Source organism: Cyprinodon tularosa, unplaced genomic scaffold (assembly GCF_016077235.1).
Source record: "Cyprinodon tularosa strain WSP-4 unplaced genomic scaffold, ASM1607723v1 ctg269, whole genome shotgun sequence".
Lineage (NCBI taxonomy): Eukaryota > Metazoa > Chordata > Actinopteri > Cyprinodontiformes > Cyprinodontidae > Cyprinodon > Cyprinodon tularosa.
Window position 1 is genome coordinate 41,017 of NW_024038973.1, and position 23,753 is coordinate 64,769.

General features: G+C 38.7%; 2 protein-coding genes across 6 annotated transcripts in view; both read right to left on the reverse strand.

The window, feature by feature from the left end:
* The window catches only part of LOC119786232 (unconventional myosin-XVIIIa-like), a 52,735-nt gene extending 35,494 nt beyond the window's left edge, over nucleotides 1–17,241 (reverse strand). For 3 of the 5 annotated variants that reach the window (XM_038289446.1, XM_038289445.1, XM_038289441.1), the window contains exons 1-2: nucleotides 17,129–17,241; nucleotides 13,605–14,670 (exon numbers count right to left, since the gene is read on the reverse strand). In XM_038289446.1, coding sequence (XP_038145374.1) covers nucleotides 13,605–14,576 — 972 coding nt within the window. In that variant the 5' untranslated portion in view covers nucleotides 14,577–14,670; nucleotides 17,129–17,241. Of the gene's footprint in view, nucleotides 1–2,035; nucleotides 2,816–6,684; nucleotides 6,709–6,837; nucleotides 6,906–7,497; nucleotides 7,651–13,604; nucleotides 14,671–17,128 lie in introns of those variants that run through there. The other 2 variants (XM_038289444.1, XM_038289443.1) reach the window with 2 other exon arrangements.
* Nucleotides 17,242–18,989: 1,748 nt separating this feature from the next.
* LOC119786227 (gap junction delta-2 protein) lies at nucleotides 18,990–21,444 on the reverse strand. Its single transcript, XM_038289431.1, has 2 exons — nucleotides 21,347–21,444; nucleotides 18,990–20,142 (listed from the first exon to the last, which is right to left on the reverse strand). Exon 2 carries the CDS (start codon nucleotides 20,138–20,140, stop codon nucleotides 19,004–19,006), a length of 1,137 nt encoding a protein of 378 aa, XP_038145359.1. The 5' UTR covers nucleotides 20,141–20,142; nucleotides 21,347–21,444; the 3' UTR covers nucleotides 18,990–19,003.
* Nucleotides 21,445–23,753: the final 2,309 nt, after the last annotated feature.

Below are 23,753 nucleotides of genomic sequence, written 5' to 3' on the forward strand. Positions count from 1 at the left end.
CAACAGTAAAAGTGGTTGGTTTGATATATCTTGAAGAATTCCTTTTACTGAGGCTAACTGGCCCACACCATGATTCCATCTGCACCGAACTTCACACTTGGGCATATACCATTTTTCTCCCAGCTGAAAACACCCAGAGTCATTTACTGGATTTTAAGACAGAATATCCTGATTATTACAGCACAGCATCAGGCTGCAACTGCTCAGCCATGGAAACCAATTTCATGACATTCTCTCACAGTTCCTGAGCTGATCTAAAGGCCATATAAAGTTCAGAGGTCTGTAGCTGTTGACTTAGTAAAAAGTAGTTGACCTCTGCACCATATGCTCCAACATCCACTCTTTATTTTTGTTTTCCTGTAGCCTACCACTGCATGGTTAAGTTGCTGTTGCTCCGAATTGCTTTCACATACTTAGATTACCACTAACAATAAACTTATTTTCTCAAGATTGTTTGTAAAATCGGTCTGCATGTTGCATATTTCCAAGAGCTGCTATGCTAGTGGGAGCTGATCCACTGGTGGAGCTTAACGTGCTTAAGACACTGTACAGTAGATGATGGTGGAATTTCAGAGAAGACATCCACTCTGCACTCTCTTACCATCTTTAACACCATCTACTGACAATCACTGCTGGTTCCTGACAATCCCCCTTTCTGGACCTGAGCTGGTCCTCACACACAGACACTGGCTGATTGTGAATTCATCAAAATGTAGCCTCAGGCTCCTGTTCCAATCTCTTCTTCCTTCACCTTTCTTGGGGTCAACAATAAGAACATCATCATAGGCAAAAAGAGATCTCCTGACTGCTGCAAGCCTTTAGCCTTCTGGACTTCATGATGCAACAGGAGTGCACATGGCAGGGATGGTGAATTTGAAATTGGGAGTACAACCTTCTAGAAAAAAACCTACAACAAATGCAATTTACATAAATGTGGTGAACATCTGAACCTCTTCACTGCACAAACCAAAACATATGAAGGTAATTACATTTGCATGCATCACACAATGTAAACATAAAGAATACTGTATTTTTATTTCCTTCATGTGTGCTGTGCGTACAGGTTTCGTTACTTGAAGGATTGTGGGAATCCCTAAAGCTCCTAAGCGCCAGATAGGATCATCATGAAGTCTCTATGCTGGGTGAACTATAATATGAAGCCTAGAGGCTCCTTTTCCTGCCTCCCTCTTTACTGCCAGCCCCATTCAGACAGTATCATGGTGAACGCCAACACACTTCTGCTTTGGCCTATGAGTTCTCACAGATTTGCTGTATTAGGATGGAGCCACTGTTCGGAATAAGGCCTGGTAGAGACTGTTATTCCTGCGGCAATTCAAGAAGTAAAACATCCCACAGAAGCTGCTGCTCATCATTACTAATGTAAGCCTGGGCTATGCACATCTGACATCCAATAAAGTGTGGCTCCTCCACAAAATCGAGGCCAAAGAACAACAAAAAACAACAACAATAAAATGTTTCTATTAGGTTATAGAACTAATACCCAAGAAATTATCAATAAACCTGAACAATGATAAAATACACTATGATTCTGGTTCTCTATTAAAACAATAAGCATTAAAATGACAAGAGCAACAGATTCTTCAAGGCTTTTCTTACCTATCTAAAGCAAACAGAACAAAGCCTTTTGGTCTGTTCTGGATGAAAGTGATGATAATGAGTCACAGCTCAGTGCTTACAGGCAGATTCAACCGGACAGACACCCAGAGTGCAGGCAGTGAGTACGCACTGATGAAGCATTATGCATTGTTCATGCCCTCATCTTCTATTCATTCAGAGTGGCTTCATTATATCAGCGTTTTTTAGTCTGAGGTAAACACCAACTTGTATTTAAGTTTAAACATATCAAGTTAAAGTAATTTTGTTAAAGATTATGCAAACAACTTTGTGAAATACAAAAACAACATGTTTGCTCAAGGTGCTGTTATAGGACACATCCTGTAAGGAATGGCTTGCTTCTGTGTCGTTATTATAAGGCGTGCTGCACGGGGCAAACATGCACCTTCACACTCTGTACCTCTGGTTTCTTTACAGCAAACAGACGAGGCTTTGGGATGAAGCCAGCAGGAGGAGCCAGTGGATCGCTCTTTGGGAGAGGAATAAATCCTGGAGGTCTTGCCAGGAGATTTTGTTTGGGAGGTGCTGGGCTGGTCACTTTGGCGGGGATAAAACCAGGTGGAGGAGTCAATGGATTTTGTTTGGGTGCAGGGATGAAACCAGCAGGTGGTGCCAGAGGATTTGCTTTGGGAGGGGGTATAAAACCAGCAGGAGAACTGAGTGGGTTTGCCTTTGGGGGCACAGGGTTTGGAGTTGCACTAACAGAGGAAACCTCCTCTTGTTTTTCAACAGCTGGTTTTCTCTCCTCCTCCTCTATCTTTCCTTTCTCCTCCACCTCTTGCTGCTTGACCTCTTCTTTTGTATCCTCTTTGCGGTCCTGAGTGCGGGTGCGAGGTCGGTGCTCCTTGGTTCTGACTCTGCCCATTAAACTGGTCAATCCCGCAGATAGATCATCCTTCTCATCCCCGGCAGCTTTTGTTTTTGTTAGACTTGTACCTGGTGCAGGTGTAGAGGATGTGGGCTGGCTCTGCTCCTCTGTTCCAATAGGAACCACTCGTCTAACAACTCTCCTTACAACACGTACCACCTTTTTGCTGCCAGTGCTTTCCTCCTGCTCAGGAGAGTCCGGTCCTCCCATGGCAGCGTTACTTTTGGACCCTTCAGCTGATGCTGCAGTCACTGGTGGACCACTAATTGTGTCTGGACCAGGATTAGTAACTGCCTGAGGCTGACTATCAGACTGGACATAAACAGAGCAGGGTGGTTTAGATTACCTTCAGTTTGCCTGGACGTTTTGGGCTTAGAGTGTTTGTGAGATTAATCTAAACAGAAACTTTATTTGCTCAAATGGCACAGCCTGAAAATTTGAAATGTAAGACCTAATGAAAAAGTTCAAATTGTATGTTTATTTAGTTGTGATGTCACTGCATAAATTGTCCCCCCCCCAAAAAAAAGAACTCTACTTGCTAAGAAAAGATTAAAGAAATGCATTGCAGCATGCAAACAGAAGATCAATGGTTTTAGTGTCTTAAAGGAATAGTACACCCAAAACATGATTAGCCTTCATTTTCTACTCACCCCCATGCTGAACAAAACTCTGGAGTACTTTTTTGATATCTCAAATGCATCTGGAGATCTGGGAGGCTTCTTGCTGTCTGCTGACATTCAAATAATGGAGGTCTATGGCGCCTGAGACAGAAAGGTCCACAAAAGTCCACAAAAACTTGTCAATATTCCTCCATACTGCTCGTCCAATGTAATCCAAGTGTCCTGAGTGGGTAGCATCCAGAATTTACTCGAAACGAAGTCATTTAGAATGTTTTTAGAGCCTAAACAGTAGTGTATAGGATTTCCTAATAGCGCCCCCATGCGCGCTCACGATTCTACGGAAGCCGGCAGACCAAACCAGCGCATTCAGCTCGGCAAAGAACTCATGCTCTTCCTCAACACTGAAGTCCTCAGACATTTTTCTTTCGTTGTTTCTTTCTTTGCACAGGTAAACAGCACATTTCTTCTTCTACGCTTGCATTATCGGCAGACCAGACGCTGAATGCGCACTTTCTTCCGGTTTGGTCTGCCGGCTTCCGTAGAATCGTGAGCGCGCATGGGGGCGCTATTAGGAAATCCTATACACTACTGTTTATGCTCTAAAAACATTCTAAATGACTTCGTTTCGAGTAAATTCTGGATGCTACCCACTCAGGACACTTGGATTACATTGGACGAGCAGTATGGAGGAATATTGACACGTTTTTGTGGACTTTTATGGACCTTTCTGTCTCGGGCGCCACAGACCTCCATTATTTGAATGTCAGCAGACAGCAAGAAGCCTCCCAGATCTCCAGATGCATTTGAGATATCAAAAAAGTACTCCAGAGTGTTGTTCAGCATGGAGGTGAGTAGAAAATGAAGGCTAATCATGTTTTGGGTGTACTATTCCTTTAACAGATTGTTAAAAACAGGGAATGACCAGTCAGAAACTGAAGATTAGGAATACAACTAACGATTACTTCGATTAATCTGTCCATTATTTTTTTAATGAATCGGATAGCTAAAGGTTCTTTAAAGAAGAAGACTTTTGGATAGAACATATTGACTGACAAAAAAGTGTTTTTTTATCTTATATCTTATCTGCAAAATGTTTTATATATTTTTTTGACCATCTTGGTATAATTCCTGCTCTAAGCAGGTTCCTCTGTCAACTAAAGGCATGTTTTAAAGTCTCTACACTTCAGTTAATGATTAACCGATTACTAAATTAGTTGATGATTATTATAATAATCTATTAATCACGATTAATCCGATTAATTGTTTCAGCCCTACTGAAGATTAAACATTTTTCTGATCTTTACATTGTTAGGCCATGCTGATGAAGCGAGCTGAAGTACTGGTGAAAAGGAATCAATCATTTTGAAAAGTCCTAGTCTGCTTTATGTTGGCTGCCGTTTGAAAATCCAACAGTCAAACAATAATTTTATTCACACAGTAGCCGTTCAGTAATGTTATCCTGATCTCTATTATAAATTGCTAAACAGTTTAAATTGCCAGCTCTTTAATAATTTTGAATTCGCTTTAATACAGTTAAACTCCTCATCTGCAAAGTGTTGCAACATTAACTGCTTTTCCACAATAAGAATAGTTATTTATCAGTTAGAGTTCCAATTAAAGGATAAATAACTTGCCAAATATGTCTGCTAAAAGAGTTTATTTTCAAATATTAAATAGGAAATATCAAATACATATGAACAAATATTTTCTGGATTCTAAAAAAAGTCTGTTTGTTTGTGATTTTCTTTGTCTACTATCCCATAGCCTAGAGCTGGGCGATATGGCGATATATATCGTGAGGACGAGAGAAACATGTCTATCGGGACCTTTCTCCTCTATTTTTTCTATCGTGATAAACTTTTTTATTATTATTATTACTGCTAATATACATTTTAATATAATTTGTTAATATAACATTTTGCGTTTTTGCTATGCAAACTCTAAGTATATATAACGAAAAAAAAGAGAATAAAAAGATAATGTGTAGAGAACGTGGTTTTGCAACACTACACCGCTTTACGTCACCCAGATGATGATGGGTAAAAAATAGGCGATGAAAGATTTTTTTCAACCCTGTCCATCTGACGGACTATGAAAACATAAAATGCAACATCAGTTGTGGTATATCGTGATATATATCGTTATCGTGATATAAAATAATCCATATCGTGATATAGTTTTTTTTCCATATCGCCCAGCCCTACCATAGCCTGAACAATTTTTTTTTTCACCTCAGTTATATTAAAGGAGAAGTCCAGTCAAATTCAGAATTCAAACTTCTGAAAGTACTATAAATATAAAATTATTACATGCTGTGTAATAAATGCAAAGTTATTTTTAATTAACACTAATTTTCATTTCAATGTGCTTTACTGGAGACATCCATGTTTGTGAAAGAACACTACTGCCATCTACAGGTTTGTGACGTCACGGTGCGGTATCGGCTGTTGAGCAAGTCCCAATGCTGTATCGGGTGTTTGTCACAATGCACGATTATCCAAGTCATTTTGAAAACATTCTACTTCCAAATTTTGGGTACATATTACATTTTTTTTTTCTCTGGCTAGAAATTTGATAGTAAATCCTCCCACTTCAAGTTGGCAATCCAATGATGAATCCGTACGTGTTGGATCATGAATCAGAAAGGAGAAAACATTTTTTTTTCCACTTTTATCCGATGTATTGCAACATCCAACTGCCATGCACGTGGGCATTGTTAGTTTAACTATAGCTAATTTCAATGGTGATTTCCTCTCAAAATCTTACATAATTGTTGTTGATTGCAGATGCGTGTAGTAGTTCCCATTGATTTTGCTTGTGAAGCAGGAAGAATAGCGCTTGGCTTACCGCAGTGTGACGTCACTGCCAGAAGATGTCAGGAGTGAGGTGTTACTATATTTGGGCATAAATTGCAGATCGTGACAAAAATTATTGTTTTTATTTTTTTACTGATAGATACTAAATTCATTAAATCACTGCGAACGTATTGGTTTTAGGTATAGATAATGATCCATTGATTTTTCCCTGCTGACCAAACTTCTACTTTAAAGGATAGATTTGTTAGTTGGTTAATTTGCAATTCATCCAAAAAATGGAAAAACAAGTTTGTTCTTTTCTAGAGTTGAGATACATGCATGGATATATACTGTATATAAATAACAGAGAAATCACAATGGTTAAAAATCGATAATACAAAATTATCCATTAGAAATCAGCTACAAAAAATGTATCATTCCATCTCTACTATTTATCAAATCCAATGAGGAGTCAAAGTCTGAAGTCAAACATGTGCTGTTGATCTTTCAATTATCAAATAACCCCTTAATCTGTTAGATGATTTAGATTATGGATTTAGAAATGTAAAAGTTCACACAATGTTACATGCTATAAGTTATGACAAAAAAAAAATTAAACTAGGAGCTGTATTCAATATAAAAAAGAAAAGCTTAAAAACGCCTCCAGGTTGACTAAATAAAGCTAATAAAACAAGACATTTTCACTCAAACAATGTGCATTACGTGAATAACTCTTCACAACACATGCAGCTAAATGTGAACTTACTTCAGGCTTGTTCTCAACTTTTGCCTAGATAAAATAAAACATTGAAAAAAATAGCCAACACACAAAAGAAAAAGATCAGACTACACAAACCAAAACTCTTCACACAAGAAGTGACATTTCTGTAACATTAACAGACAGCTTAATGAAAAACACCTTTTGCTCCCAGAAGGAAAAGCGTGATCTGTACGCCATGGTGACAGGCCAGAAGTCATGGATTAACACTGAAAGATGGAAAATAGAATCATGGAATGAGAGAAAAAATGAGAGGAAGTCAGAAAAATAAAGGGTGGAGGATTACTCTGAAGTGATGGAGAAAAATAGTTAAGTGAAGGAATATTGTGGACTTCTGCACACAACAAGTTATTCGCCAACAGATTAAAGAGTGAAGCACTGAGGATAGAAAACACGAATAATAATATTCATGATTTCATCACAGTAAATATATTAGATTTGTTCCATTAACACAGATGGAACAATCTGAGTAATCCATGACAGAGGAAACACAACCAAACATGTTTCCTAGAGTAAAATAAGGCAATTGTTATAAAACATGGTAGCATACACATAAAATTTCATTTAAGAGCTCATTTAAAATAATACAATTTAAAAGCAGTAATGAGTTAAAACAGCTAGAATTTCACCATCTCAGGCCCTACTTTCCCCTGCTGCCCACTCCTATAAATAGTAGGTTAAGAAGCAAGGAGCCATTCTGAGATCCTTCCAGAGCCCTAATGGAAGTGCTAGAGCTCAGCTCTGAGATGATCGCCCCACTCATACAGCACACTCAATCTGCCGAGGGTTCAAACCCATTACCTCCTCACTGGGCCCGGTTAACCTTCTGATCTTCCCTCAGACACAGAAGCGGTCCAGTCACGCCTAAAGGTAGGGTAAGACCTGAGTCTGACGGCAGCACGCGCGCTCAAAGCCCCCACAGGGAGGGTGATCCTGAGGGTGGGGACAGAGCCGGGGCTGCAGAGCAAGGCTAGGGTTTGGGGAATAGAGGGCAGGGTGGGGGGGAGTAATGTGAGAAGATGGGGCCGGGGGATGGAAGAGGGACAGCTGCTGAAATACAGAGGGGCTATTAATAGGGTTTGCTAAACTACTTCCACTGCTGTATCTCACTGCCACGTTCCTCTCCTCGTGACAAAGGCTCAAAAATAAAGACCCGCTAATCAGGAAACGTCTAAACTTTTTTTTAACTTCTTAGAAACTTTTAGTGCAAACAGACAAAAAAAAAAAAACACAAGGCAGCTGAACACACAAGTCTGACTAGCCAAATGTGTTCATATCTCTATGAGAAAATAACTTGGGTATTTTTATATCTTTGAATTTAATGACATGCAAGTTACTTTCTTTATAATACCACAAGAGGGGGCTATAAACCTCCAGTTTGCCTGAAGCTCTGAGTGAGCACTCTACTGACCCACATTCAAGACTGTAGTACATTCTTGCACCTAAAGCACAACACACACACATTTAAGCACGGTTCTGCTTTTTTATTCATTTTGCAAAAAGGTTTTTAAATTTAAATAGAAAATCTGCCTTTTCTAACTACTTTTATGTTGAAAGGTCATTGCTGTAAAACCAGTTGGGTAGAAATAAGTTTAGGTTGGAGTGACTTTGCATGGGAATCATCACCTCAGTGTGGAAAGCAAAAGAACGAAAACAAGGAAATGTAAAAAAACTGGTTATACTGGGCTTGGTGGAAACAATCCATTTAATGACATAGCAAACATAAAAGAAACATCAGTAATGAAGTGACCAAATCAAATGACAGTGACTGTTTTCAGGAGCACCGTAAAGCAGACATGATAAAACTAATGGTTTACATTTTAATTTAAATATACAACCAAGGATATTTAATGTCAAATTAAGGTTTTCAAAAAACACAGAAAAAGGTATAAAAAGGGATTATTTCTCCAGTATTCCCAACAAATTTGAACGTTATCAATAAACGAGATCCAGTCAAACATGCAGCATTCCTGCTTTGTCTAGAACAGACCACTAATCCCCTGAGTCTGTTACTGGGACGCAGCAATGTGGACTGTTTGCCCACACATTGGTTGGAGCAGAGTAAAGATTAAAGACTGTACGGCACAGAAACCACTGATTCTAGCAGATAAATCCTTCCACACTGGAATCTCGTTAACCAGCTCATGAACCATCATAATAAGTTAAAAACTAACTTCAGGCTTTACTCTACGGACCTTTTTTTCCTTGTCATTTTATCACAAAAGGTGTCTTAGGTTAATCTCCAAGGGATAAAGTGCAAAAGCATTTGCCAGCATGGTAGGTTCCTCCAGGAAAGGAGTGCTAACCCAAAGAAACCTTCCCTGCTGGGGCAGCTATCTACTACTAAACATGCACACATTTACTAGTTTACATACCAGTACATCAAAAGTTTGGAGAACTGTTATCAAGTGGTCTATATTTTTTTATTTTTAACTCCTTTAATTCAATTAAGACTGTTGGAAATCTGTTTCACGTGACTTCCTCATAAAGCCCATGCAAGAAATGATTAGAGGGACACAGCACTGCAAAAATGAGTAAAACACTTCTTTAAAAAAGTGACTTTACCCTTAATTAGAGAGGGTATATAAGATGATCTGCCAATGGAATGAGTATGTTTAGCCTTAGAATAAGATAATTAGACATTATGCCTTGATATAAGTTGCAGTTGTTCATTATTATTTTAAATGTTAATTGTCTTATTCCATTGGCAAAAAGTCACACTTACCAGCTCAATTCAAGAGAAAATGCACTTAATTTAAGAAAAATTGGCTTAAATAGATTGATATTTTTTGGGGGGGTTTTTGCAGTGAGTACAAAGGGGTCTATTTAGAAGAATATGAAAAGTAAACAATGCTTGAAATAATTTTATAAGTTTTGTTGGCTACATCATTCTATATACATTTGCTTTATAGGATGTTTTCACTTTGTACAAAACTAAATTACAAAGGTGTGACTCAAGTTTAGACTATTATTGTATAGCATTTTACTATCCATGTGTTTTTTTTCTCATTCAAAACATTCCAGCCTTCAGCTTTAATCATAATAGGCCCAATCTTTTCCGCTGGTTGTCTCTTCTCATTAAAATGGAATCTAAAACCTTCACTGATTGAAAAGGTAATATCTAAAATGCTATTAGTGAGAAAATACATTTTCTGGCACATTTGGTGGAGAAACTAATACATGCAGCACATGCATAGCTCCTGATTGCTGACAAGGTGTTTAGCAAGCCTGTCAAAACAACATGCTTGCTAAACACCTACAACACACTCAGGAATGTCAACTATTTGTCGTACTGTATCAAGTATACTTTGAAAGTTCAGACAAAAAGTAAAGTAGCCATTTTAATTTACCGTTTAGTTACATAACATTTCAACAGAATGGTAAGAAAAACATAGACCTTGTGTTTTAACATGTTTCATAAAGGAAATAATCTTATTCAAATAGACTCCACCCCTTTCTAATTCCTGTGTGAAGTCACTTCCTTTGTATTATTCACCAACTGACAATAGAGTGAATGCAACCTGACTGAGCAGGCTGGAGAGGAGATGACGGCATCGGCTACTTTCTGACTTCTCTCTTTTTCATTTTAAAGATGCCAGCTAATACACGGAGTGCCAGATCAAAATGTTTCACCGTGGAATATTTTTTTTTTCTTTTAAAGTCACCCAATGGATAAAACCCTCACATGTTCAACCAAGCGTGCATGAAATCATTTATTTGGGTAAATAAACGGGATCAGCCACTGACCTTTTTAGATGATATGGGATTTATCTTGGGCTGGACAGATTTATTAAAATGAATATTCTCTATTTCAGTGGATTATTTTTCTTTTCACTATTGACAAATTTGTGTAAAAAGAGAACAAGGCATATGAAGCAGTCAAATACAAACCAAGGTTGTAATCATACCATGACGAGGCAAAAAAAAAAAGAAAGGAGGGTGCAGAGCGGGAGAGCAGGTGTTTAGCTGATACCAGTCCCGGCACTTTTTGTTCAGTAACAGGCTTATTATTATTGTACTCTCCCTGCAGTTACAGTGGTTGCTGGGCAACACTGATGACAAAGTCATTCCACAAAGTCAGTGCTCGCTTGCCACCATCGTCTGGTTGTAGCTCCGCGTCAACCAGAGGAACAACAGAGCATCATCAATCTTGCCATGTGGATAAGGCCGTTACTCACATTTCAATAAAACAAAAAGGAACACCACATGTTCAGGCCTTAGAAATTAGATTCTAGATTCAGAGCTCCACATCCAGAATCGTGTCCTATTATAACTCCCTATAAATAGGGCTGTTAGTTCTAGGTCACCCTCTAGCACTTTCTTTCTCCAATAAAGCCTGTCTCATAATCATCAAGACTGGCTGAATGTGGGACAACGCAAAACAGGAGGGAAAACCTCTCTGACAAAAGCAAATGAACGCCGTACGTATATTCAGTGATGTGCAAGTTAAACTCACTGTTTTTAATCAGCGTAAGAGGAATCTATTCATAAAAATTCAACTGACTTTCTTGAGGCAACTCGCATAAGGCCAACACAGCCAAGAGAAACCTGTTCTCTGAGCTCTTCTGCCAGGACAGCAAACAACACTAAGCTCAAATTAAGGTGTTTGTTGTGCCAGCTAATAAGGAGTTTAACTTAATGGCCCTCTGCGCGCTCCCCACGATTACACTGGAGCGAAGAGCTCCGATTGGGCCGCCAGCCAGGTCTTACCCGACCGTATGGCCATCGGCTGTGGTGGCGTTCAAGCCGTTGTTTCTTTCAGCGTCCCATTGTTTGGTCTCAAAGGGATGGGGGGTGGCAGGGGGATTATATGTACACCCGAACACATTCTCTCTTTCAAAGCAGAGCCCTACACACACACACACACATAGACAGAGACACTGCCCCAAACAAGCGAGCACAAAATCACATTACTGGTGTCATAACAGTTATACTCATTATCTAGACATAAGGGGAAAAAAAACAGATGATGGAGTTAGGATTTTCTCTCCTAAATCCTGATAACTTTCCAAAAAAAAAACAACCTGAAAAAAATCCAAAATAAAGATTTCAATTTCTTGAACAGGAGGATATCTTTGAATGTTTTGTCTTCTTAGCTATTAATTCATTAGCTCAGTACCTCGGGGCTTCAGGGCTGAAATATGTTTCAAAATAAGCCCTGAGATATTTTGGTGTATGTCAGGGCTGAAATCAGCGAGAAAAAAAAAAACATTGTCCTAAAACAATAAGAGCCAACCTGTAGATTTAAAAAATGACATTGCAAAAAAATCAAGATCAAGCAACTTTAATTGGTCTGCAAATGCATGACAACTGTGTAGCAGTCCATCACTTCAGGGACATCCTGTGCAGTATGAAGCCTTTGTTTAAGGCCAATTTATACTTCTGAGGCATAGCCATTGCAACCGTAAAATCGGTCTCTGTGCACGACCACGCCCCCCGCGCAGAGGCTCTGCAATCGTCATTGTGGACCTCAAAAAAATCCTGACTACGCGTCAGAAGGTTGCAAACCCGCGCAGACCTCAAGCGGAAGTGCGCAGACAAAAAGTAGCTGTGATTGGTCCTAGGTATGCCTTTCCAGCTGTCTGTATGGTCGTCCTTCTCGAACACCGAAAGGTTGATCGAGGAGGTTCGGAAGTACAACCACTTATACGATGCCTCAGACATGTTTTGGAAAATAAACACTCCCGCCAAAACCGTGGAAGAAGTTCTCATGACCATACACCGAAGTTCTCGCGAGTTCTCAAATAGACTCACCCTAGAGCTTTGGCGGGAAACTGCTGTGCGTCTCTAGAAATTGCAGGCCGACGTTGCAGAAGCATACCAGCAAAACTGGTTTGCAACCAGAAGTAAGCGACATTTGATGTGTGCGGTTGCAGAACTATAATCCGCCCTTAAAACTCCCCCGAAATAGGGGGTAAGCAATAGATTAGATCATGAAAGAATTCATCAAAGCAGAATGAACATGAAAGGTGTTGTTGCGTTATTGTACCTGCAACAGGACGCATACTAGATATTTTAGCTCATGCACAAAAACCCAGACATAAATAAAACCTGTTGTCTTTGCAGTAATTGTCCAGTCTATTATATTCTTTTTGTATGGTTTTACAAATGGAAAAAAGCCAACATGAAGTCTTTTTTAAGTTTAAAATTTTTAAAAATAGTTAAACCTGTAATACAATCATGGTTTTGAATGAACCATTTTGTTGTTTTAATATTCAATTTCATTCTGAATTATTTCTGCCACGGCTAATCCGAAGGCGAAGGCGACCCCACTTGATGCTAATATTTCCAGGAGGAAAAAACGCTGGAAATGCCATGTGGACAAACAGATCCAGTATGCTTGATGTTTTTTGGGAGAAACAGATGCCATGTGCAAATAAGAAATAACAGACCATTCTGATTCCTGCCAACCATAATTCGATAAGCCAGGCTCTCTGCTGGTTTGGCATTTATTAGAGCCCTTTGAAACTGTAATTTTGTTTGTTGAAAGAACTGGGGAAAAGGAAAAGAAAAAAATGCTTTTTTACTGGGTGAATATTTTTTAGGAGTTTGTGAACAGAAAAGGCAATAATGCATTAGATTTCAAGATTTTCTGATATTTCTTAAAGGCCCAACACTCAATAATGGGTGCAATAGATAACAGAACAAATATAGATATAAAACAGTTACCTATTATTAGGGTTTACAGTGTTCAGCTCAAAGAGTTCACCAAACTGTTTATCTCCATCGTACCACCCTACAAATTACCGGTTTCTGATTATAATGCCAATAAAATTAAATCCTTCCAATCAGACATCATAGTCAGAGAACAGAATCATAGCCAACAGCAAAGAGCTTTGAAATGAAAGCATAAATGTTTTAGCGCCAGAAAGAAAACCAAAGATATTTATATGTATAGAATTACTCACCTCCAATGTTTCCTTGGGCAAAGCTTGAGTGGTCCTCAGCCAGCTGCGGTTCAACTCACTGAGCTCCAAAATCGGCTGCACCTTTAATCGGACTGCTTCTCCAGACTGGCGGATCATCTCCACAATTTCATCCCTGTTTTTGCTCTCCACGTTGATTCCATTGATCTCCACAAGCCTGTCCCCTGGCACCAGGCCCAAAGCCCAGTCCTTGGTGCCTGCCCCTGGTTCAGCAAAATGCACAACCCGCCGACTCACACCTCCATCCTGTTGTCTCTCAATCAAGGTGGTCCTCCTCAAAGAGAAGCCAAAATCTCCGGTGTTTCTTCGTTGAATCTCAAGTTCTCTTGGATCTGGTACAGGTGGAGTGGCGAGTATGGGCAACTGCAGGTCTGCGCCAGGGAAGGTTTTCTCTACGACCTCAGGAATGTGTACCTTAACAGTTCCTTTTGGGTTGGGGTAGGATGCTGAATTAACCGTACTCCTGTCCTGAGCTGAGAGAATGGAGGTACCGCCATCTTTGCTCTTCTGACTCATGGTTACTTGCTTCTGACCTGCTGCTGCATTGATCTTAGCCAGCTCCCCAAATTTAGCAGCTCTCTCCTTCACAGAGCAGCGTTGAGGTCCCAGTTCATTAGCAATCACATTTTCACTAGAAGTACTTGGAGAAGTTTGCCCTTTATCTGGCTCCAGATTGATGGGTTGAGGAACCGTCTCCACATTTGTCAGGCAAATGTCCGTGTCCCTCGCTACTTTTATTGGAATTGGGTTAGAGATCTCCAGCTTGCTCCTAGATTGCCTCTTGGTGCTCCCTCGGTTCACATGGAAGAAGCCTCTGCGTATGCTTATCTCCTCCAGACTTTTTAACTCTGACTGAGACATCTGTTCTTTTTTCTCCTTCTTCTCTTTCTTTTCCTTCTTGCCCACCTCCTTCTCCTTCTCCTTCTCCTTCTCTTTCTTGATTAGGTGAAACATGCTATATTTTTTGTGTTGTTTCCCAGCAGATTTGGCTTTCTAAATGTGTCACTCTTCTTTGTCGGCGTCTTATTAAACTGTGTGGAAGCATCTGCTGTAAAGGTCAAGTTGGGGAAGGAGAGGCACAAGGACAATATATTTTTAAATGTTTTAATAGAAACACTGTAATAAAGAGCTACCGTCTTAGTTTAATTGAAAACAACTTGTAAATCAAATTATCTCGATCACTCATAAAGCATATCTAGCCAACTTCAAAGGTAAAGTTGTTGTGTATCGTTATCTCATCTAGTTTTTTTTTTTTTTTTGACATGGTGCAAACAAACTTTAATACATTTTGGAGGGATTTTATGCTTTTATACACAAATTAGGGCAGAATTCTGATCTTAAAGAAAATGGAAAACGAGTTTACAAACTAAAGAATTCTTTTAAAGTATGTTAATATTAAAATATATATTTATATTCAGCCCTATCTCAGTCAAAGAATAGCACCCTGATAACATAATGCTACTACTACTACCACCATATTTCACTTTAGGGATAGTGCATTTCAGATGATGTACGGGATTAGTCTTGTTTTTTTCCCAGCTTTTATTGTCATTACAATGTCACAAGTACAGAGCAACAATGAACCATGTGCATTTAACCAATCCCCTTGGGGAGCAGTGGGCTGCCATTGTGCGGCACCCGGGGAGTACTGTGGGGTTAAGGGTCTTGCTCAGGGACCCAGAATGGCAGTCATTGGGAGTGGGGCTCAAACTCAGAACCTCAGGATGCCCTAACAACAAGGCCGCCACTCCCCAATGATTTTCCCCTCCACTTTTCTGCTGTGGCTCTAAACCAGGGGTCTGTAACCTGCAGCGCCGGAGCCACACATGGCTCTTTAGACCCTCTTAAATGACTCTTAATAGCCAAGGTAATTAGTAAATAATATACTCTAAGAATAAATACCAGTCTTAGAACCTGTATTGTTTTTTTATAAAGAATATCTACACTGATTTGTCTTGACAGAATGACATCAAAAGCACCAGAAATATATATTATTAAATTTTTTTGTGGTTTTCATTGTCTTTAAGTTAGAAAAGCAAATCAAATGTTCGTTGTTTAAGATGATAACTTATTTAAAAAAATAAAAAATAATAATTGGTCATATCAAATATATATTAAACAGTCTTATTTTGTGGCCCTAAATGACTTTTACTTTATTCGGATTCGGGGCTAAATGGCTCTTTGGATATGAAAGGTTGCAGACCCCTGGTCTGAGCTTTTTGATCTTTTTTGACATGCATAATGTGTACCCCCACTATAAGAAACTTTCAACCTAACCTTTTTATCTTGGCATGGTTAGCCAAGACAAAAAAAGTACACGTTCAATTACTGTCCTGTCAACAGCTTCTGCAACCTGAGCTTTTAATCATTGCAACTGCTTTCCTGAGCCTCCTGACTGCTTGTCTGAATAAAGTTATCCCTGCCTGACCTGTCAGTTCTGATGGACAGCCATGTCTAGGTTGGTTTAAAGTTGTACCCTGTTCTTTTCATTTCCAGATAATAAATTATTTTATTTTAAGCTTGGATATTCTTTGGAACCCAACTTGACTTTCAACATCTAAACTTTTGCGATGTTTCTCAATATTCATGTCATGGTTTGCATTTAATAATCTGATGAATTTCTATGGCTTTTTACCGAACAGCTATATTTAACTACAAAAAAAGACAGTGTATCTGCTGGCTGCGTTAGTTTTAAATGAATGCAGTAGTTTATTTTCTCAATTTCTATTTGTGAAAAAATAAATAACACATTAAAAATCATTTTACTTGAAGAATCTAGTATTTATAGCCCATAAAATCCCAATAAAACATTATAAAGCAAAGGAAAAACGTGAAAAACCTCCTCATGAATACCATTGTAGGACACTGTGAGCAATACATTTGAATTTTAACAACATCTAGATCTCCACATGAGTCCAGTTTACCAGACAGCACACAATGACACCTTCGTGTCCATGTTTACTTTAAGGAGACAAATACTATTAATTAGGAATGACATTAAAAAGAGGTGGGAGGGGGGGTTAATTCTCTCTGGTTTCTACATTTAAACATCTGTGGCACAGTTTATCTGAAGTTGCCCTAGATAAACGCGCTCTCAAACTGTCAGCCTCACCCTAAACTGATGCACCAGGCTACATTTAACGTTTATAGATCTGCTGTTTGTTTTGAATAAACATAAACAAACATAACATAAACCCCTCCCATATTTAATAGTATTTTTTTTAAGGTCAAGGTTGCAGTGAAACGGAGAAGGAGACTATTTAAAAGCGTTTTATAATTCGATAAAGTAACAATTGTCCTTTTATAGCGTTTTATCATAGTCTCCACATCATGTGTCGCCTGTTTGTGCTCGGCTTGGCCATAATGCTCTCCCTTTAAGCTGCTTTGCCCTCATTCTCCAAACACTGACTTTAAAAGGAAACCCTTATCAGCTGAGAGTAAAAAATGTCACTTATGGAAATTAAAAAAAAGGTTAAATGCTGTTACAATGTATAATAACAACCTACCTGGGCCTGCTCTCAGGTGACAGCGTAGTACCAGAAGTTTTCGGCATGTTTTTTTTTCTTTTTTTCTCCCTAATTGTCAGTAGGTGCGTGAATGTACTAATGATACCTTCACGTACCAGCCGTAAGCTCGGATTTTCTATAACTAGGATATGACGTAAACAATCCCGGGAATCTAAATGGACCCAGTAGTCTCACCCTGACATGTCGTTATCGTTATGACATTTTCAGGTCATAAATTAATCAATAATTTCCCCACATATAAAAAAAATGAACAAATTTGGATGATATAAAAACCAAACATTTAAAAAAAATTAAAGAAATTAAAATAAAATTAAGTTTTACTGAGCAGACAGTTTCTTGATAGCAAACAGGAGCAACTGTTTTTGATCTTAAAGGACAACATCAATATTTGTGGATCGTCCAATTTTAAATTGGATCTAATAATAGTATTTCCATTTGCTCGTGAAGGCAACGCTTTGCACACTGGAGAGCAGTGACCCCTCCTGGACTGTCCTCTATTTACCAGAAGATGAGAGAATGTGCTTATCGATTTTCCCCTAATAATCAACCATGATTTGTTCTACAGATTAAATATTTGACATAACATGAGTATTTTTCTTTATGGTTGCGTTATTGTTGCTGGTGGTACATTATTTGAGATATTTTCTTTTTGTTCTCATGATCTAATATAACATGAGACACTGGTACTTTAAAGAATAAAGAAACATCAGATATGTCTATCTGGAAAGGGAAAAGGTCTTTTACAAGATAATAATTTTCTCTTCTCCTAAATTTGATTTGTTACAGCAAATAGCAAATGCAAAGTATGAATTAACTTCTTTTTTATTGGAAACAGCCAAAGTATGTATAGAACTTTCTGCAGTAATATTTGTTTAAGTTCATAGATAAACTAATTCTTCAAATGTCACAGCAAGCACAGCTATTTTACAGCAAAAAGATTTAATGAAAACCTACTCTCAATCAACAGCTCGTGCACGTAAAAGTAAAGCAAGTTAGAAATTTAATCTGTTCATTGCAAACAAGGCAAAAGTACTTTAGTTGTGATGTTGTTTTTAAAAAGAAATGCAAATACAGAGAAGAGATATGTGTGTCTGTGTGTGTTTTTGGGAAACAAATTTATTCATTCAGTAGAAATGTGCAAAGACCTTAAAAATAAAGCAAATTTCAAAACAGCTTCCATTTCAGTTCCATGATCTCAAACGAAATATTTGACACCAATAATGAATATTCAATTTAGGTGAATTGTAAAAAGAAATTCCAAGATCAAGAAATATAAATTTTCGCTAAATTACTGCTGACATAATTTCTGATGCCCATTCTGTTAGATCTTTGTTTAGTCCCTTATTTCCAGCTTGGGGGGATGATTTGAGTTCTCCTATAAGATTTAACAAGGATTTACCATACAAAGAGGGAATCTTTATGCGATAATTGAGTTCTTTTAGAGCACTATGATTTTATTTAACAGTGCTTGATATTTTGAAAGTCCTCAATATCACAGATCTACTGTATGTAATGTTTAGGTACTTCCACATGTTTCTGTTGTGACAGCATAACAGAAAACCTGTCATGTTTATGCAACAAGGAGTCACAGATAACTAAAAAGAGGTTCCTAGAAACTCAGAACAATCCTATCAGACTTGCTACTCATAAAATTATTAAATTTCTCTTTTTTTTCAGTATGATACTAGTGCAAAAGACCAGAGGTGTTAGAAATAGGGGATGGGCTCTGTACAAAGAATCTATACAATTTGTTTCGCCCTCATGTCTCAAACAGTTTATTTACAAATAATTTTTTAAAGTCAAAAAGTAAAATGGAAAAAAAAAGGAACTAGACTGAAAAACTTAGAGAGAAATTCACAGCCACGATTTCATTCCCTGTCCTATTTTGGCTACACGGTGTATCCTAGCCTTGCTGTGTTCCCTTTCATCTAAATTTCTCGTCGAAGTGCACTCCAGAGTCGAGTCTGCCTCAAAGGAGATCGATGGAACCTGATTGGACCCAAACCAGGTCCCATCGATCTCCTTTATGGACCCAGTAGATGCAGGTGCAGGGGTCTGCAGGACGACTCTACCCCACAAAGAGTGCTTGAGCTCAAGCAACAGCGGGTTGCTATAAGAGTACAAAGCCACCTGCTGCACGGATTCCCTTTCAGTGTCACAACATGTGCAGCATGCAGAGAACAGCACTCTGAAGATATAGATCCAACCCAAATAATGCAGCTCCACGATGTTCAGCACGAAGCAACCCAGACTGACACTGAACATGAAGTTAAGAAAGATGGTCTTTTCCGTCGCTCGAGACACAAAGCAGTCGGTTCTGTTCGGACACGGGTAAGTCTCACAGCGAAAAAGGTGTGGGACTTCGAATCCGAAAAGGTAATACTGCCCGATGAGGAAGACTATCTCCATGATGGAGCGCAGAAGCACATGTAGGATGTAAATAAGTAGCACTTTACTTGAGAGTTGAGTTGGGTCCTCCCCTACATCTTTCATTTCCCCTTCCAGTTGGTTCCTTTCTTCATACTCATCTTCCTGCGAGCTCCAGTCTTCGTCTGCAGAAATGTTATCATAAGGACTACCAGCATCCAGCACCATGTCTTTATCTCTTCTCAAAGGGCTTTTTGGTTCAACCAAAGGAGTGTCATTGGGCATTGAATTAACCTTCCTGACCCCCACTCTGTCATTCTTGGTAACCTTTTGCAAGACATACACTATGTAGAAAATTGACGGAGTGGATACAAGGATAATCTGAAAAACCCAAAAGCGCAAGTGGGAAACGGGGGCAAACGTGTCATAGCAGACGTTGTTGCAGCCAGGCTGCAGGGTGTTGCAGGTAAACTTGGATTGCTCATCGCTGTAGACGGCATCCCCAACAAGGGCCACGAGCATGATGCGGAAGATGAGCAGCATCGTCAGCCAAATCTTGCCAATGACTGTTGAGTGGTTTTGAACTTCAGTCAGAAACCGACCAAGGATGGACCAATCCCCCATTTCTAAAGACACACAATGGATAAAAGAATGTATGTAGTCAGTAAATGATCTGATGTAGAACCTCCAACTGTATAAGCTGCTTCAAATAGAGTCAATGTATCACATTTAGTGATTGCTGTGGGCAGGATGGATCTCTTCTAGTAGTCTGCATTACAGCAAGCCTGAAGAAGCCTCTGACAAAGGTCACCAGGCATGCTCAAAGTCGGTCCTCGAGGGCGGCTGTCCTGCAGGTTTTTGATGCTTCCTGTTTTAGCACAGCTTAATCTGATGATTGCAAGTCAGCAAAAGCCTGTTAATCAGCTATCAATAAAAATCAGCTGTGCTGGAACAGGGCAACCTCTAAAACCTGCAGGACAGCAGCCCTCAAGGACAAACTTTGGGATCTTACATCGGGCATACCTGCCATAGACCGACTGAGGCCCCCTGCTGACCCAAACAGAATGTAATTATGCAAAGAACAACTTTACAAACATTCCAGATGATCATATGTTAAATTTGAAATTTACCCTCAGAGGGATAAAGGAAAGCTTGACATAACTTCATCTGCTAGTGTTAGAGCTGGGAAAACATTTTTTTTTCTCTATGTAAAAGGTTGTTTTCCAGAGTTTCTTGTGAACACAGCATTACATTTAGTCCCTTCCTACATCAAATTTTCCGACATCTATCACCATCTAAGCAAACAGAGCACAGATGCCAATGCACTTGTGACAACAAATCCATAAGTGTGAGTTCTCAAGATCATAAATTGAGCTAAATAAAAAGAAAATCATATTAAAGGATGATTTTGCTAAACATTTATGAATACATTTGCTTAAAAATTTGCACTTCTATATACATAAATATCAATATATGACCGTTGGTTGTGATTTCCCAATTTTAATTAGACTGATAAAGACTTTGATACACATCTGGGTCACGGTTCTACTCCAGTGCAATCTTCTAAAATTGGCATTTCACAAAGATACAATCCCTTTAAAAGACCCATAACCCCCACTTTCACATAATTACCCCCATTTTCTCATTTTCACAAATGTTGAAGAAGGATGAGTTAGATTAATATCAAAATTTTGCGTATTTAGCATATTAATTAAACCCCTGCTGGTTAATTGGAATAATTCAACATGTTGTCAGGTTAAAATTAGCCGAAAATATCATATTGACTCCAGATTTGTTCAACATTTAAGCAATAATTTCCTTGATGCTTACCTGGAGCCTTTTATATCCAGAGCTGGATAAATACCAGAGGACACGATGCACATTTTTTCATGTGGAGCTTGTTGCTGGTTGTTATCGTGTCTTTTGAGGACAGAATGGGCTGACCACACATATTCTCTTACTCTGACTCAAAAGCTTGTTGAACTGTATGTGAATAATGGCTTTCAATGTACAGTAGGACAAAGATTGAAATGTACAATGGGGGTACCTTCATTGAACAGCTATTCAGTGATGAGCAGAGAGTTCACTGGAATGAGCAGGAACAATGTAGACTAATTTTGATTTCAAAGGTCCAAGACTAGGTCAGGTGTTTTATTAGAAGCATTTATCTAACCCAATTAGTTGCATTTAATAAGAAAAATAACTATAACACTTTGTAATGCATTTAAAGGGGTTCTGTAACTTGTTTAGAGGCACATTTTTAACCATTTTCAAATGACTCAAATCTAATCCTGCTAAACTCCTGTGTTATTCAATTCAACAGCTTTAGGCAGGAGGGATCTTCTATATCAGCCTGTCTTTTAGTGATCTGGGGAAGAATTTGACTGAGGAGTTGCTGTTTAAAAATCGTCTGAAGAGGGTGCTCAGTTTTCCATATTTTCTATTTTATGAAGAATTCTTCTTTATGAAATCACCTCAAGAGGTTCTAGAGGAGTTTGTAGAACAGATCGGGCCTTCTTTATCATTGTTGATTATCTCAATAATTTGCTTTGATGCTTTTTTACCCATCAGATGATGGCAGAAGAGATCACAATCTCCACAACAGACCTTTAGAAGATATGTAGCATCTTGCTGTAAATGACATAGGACCTAAGCTTCCTGGGGAAATAAAGTCTACTCTGTCCTTCTTTGCAGATGACTTCACAGTTGCATCTTCAAGCATCTTCCAGCAGTCACGTTTGTTTTCCAGGTGAATACTAAGGAGTTTATACTCATCCACCATCACCACTTCTTCTCTTTTAATGATGATAGCATTCTTCTTGTTCCTGTTTCTTCTAAATTCAACAATCATGTCTCTTGTTTTGTTAACATTCTGAATTAGATGATTGTTTCCAAACTGTGCCACAAAGCTGTTCACCAGTTTTCTGTACTTAGCTTCTTGCCCATTTTTGACACACCCAACAACTGTACAGTCATCCAAGTATTCCTGTAGATGACAGGACTCTGTCTCTTTGTACTGAAAGTTTGTGAAAGTGAAATTGAATAGGGAGAGTACTCTACCCTGTGGTGCTTGATTGGACAGTTGACCTTTCAGTCTCTAGAACTGTAGTCTATATGTCAGGTTGATAGGCAGCTGTTGATGCCTCCATCTAAGTCTTCTATAGTTTCTCACAAAATAAGTCAGGCTGAATTGTGTTAAATGCACTGGAGAAATTAAATAAAAAAAAATCATCCTTATAGTGCTTACTGCCTTGTCAAAATATCTGTGGGTTTATTGAAGCAAGAGTATGATGACATCTTCAACTCCAAATCGTTTGGCGACGGGCAAAGTGCAGGGAGTCCTAATAACCGCTTGTTTCCTCTGTAGGACCTTGATGTGGGATGTCGGGCATAAGGTCTACAGTTCTTGAGGACTGTTGGCTAAGTTTTCTTTGGTACCAGAGCAAGGCAGAAAGCCTTCCACATCACTGGAACCATCTCCTGGATCAGGGAAAGCTTGAAAATTGATAGATTTTGATAAGGTTGCCATAGAAAGATTCAGCAAACATTTTCAAAAAGGGTCAGGTGACAGTAAAATGTATCTTCTGACCAGGTCTGCCAGGTCTGGAGAAAAACTAAAACGGTAACACAGCATCCCTACCATAAAACACGATATTGGTGGTCTCATTCTGTGAGAAAGCTTTTCCACAATAAAAACAGGAAAGCCATTAAGACTGATGTAGGAGAAAGAACATATTACACGGCCATCCCAAAAAAGCCTCGTTAGGGGGTACAAAAGTGAATCTTTTCTAGATATATCAACATTGGGACAAAGATTCACATCCTTTGGTGAAGAAAGCTGGGTGGTTCAAGGAACTATTAACATATAGGGCTCAATACAGATGGGGACATTGTTCAACCTTAAAGATTTACTGCACTTTGTGTTGGTCTGTAACATACAATCCGTCAAAATAAAAAAATATATATATATTGTGAGGAAATGCATGTGTTTTGTAATGTTGGTGTTTTGTAAAAACCTTTTTGCAGATGACGACAAATAATTGAAGGTTAACAAGGTTAATTTACACAAACAGGTAAGGAAATGTTTATTTTAGGCCTGCATTGGAGGGATCCAAGGTGGCACTGAGAAAGAGAGGTATGTTTTAGCAGAAGAAGAAGAGTTTGGGAACAGAAGGCAATTAAACTGATGATTTCTTACTGTTTTATGAAGGTAATAAAGATCTTGGAGGAAAGTGAG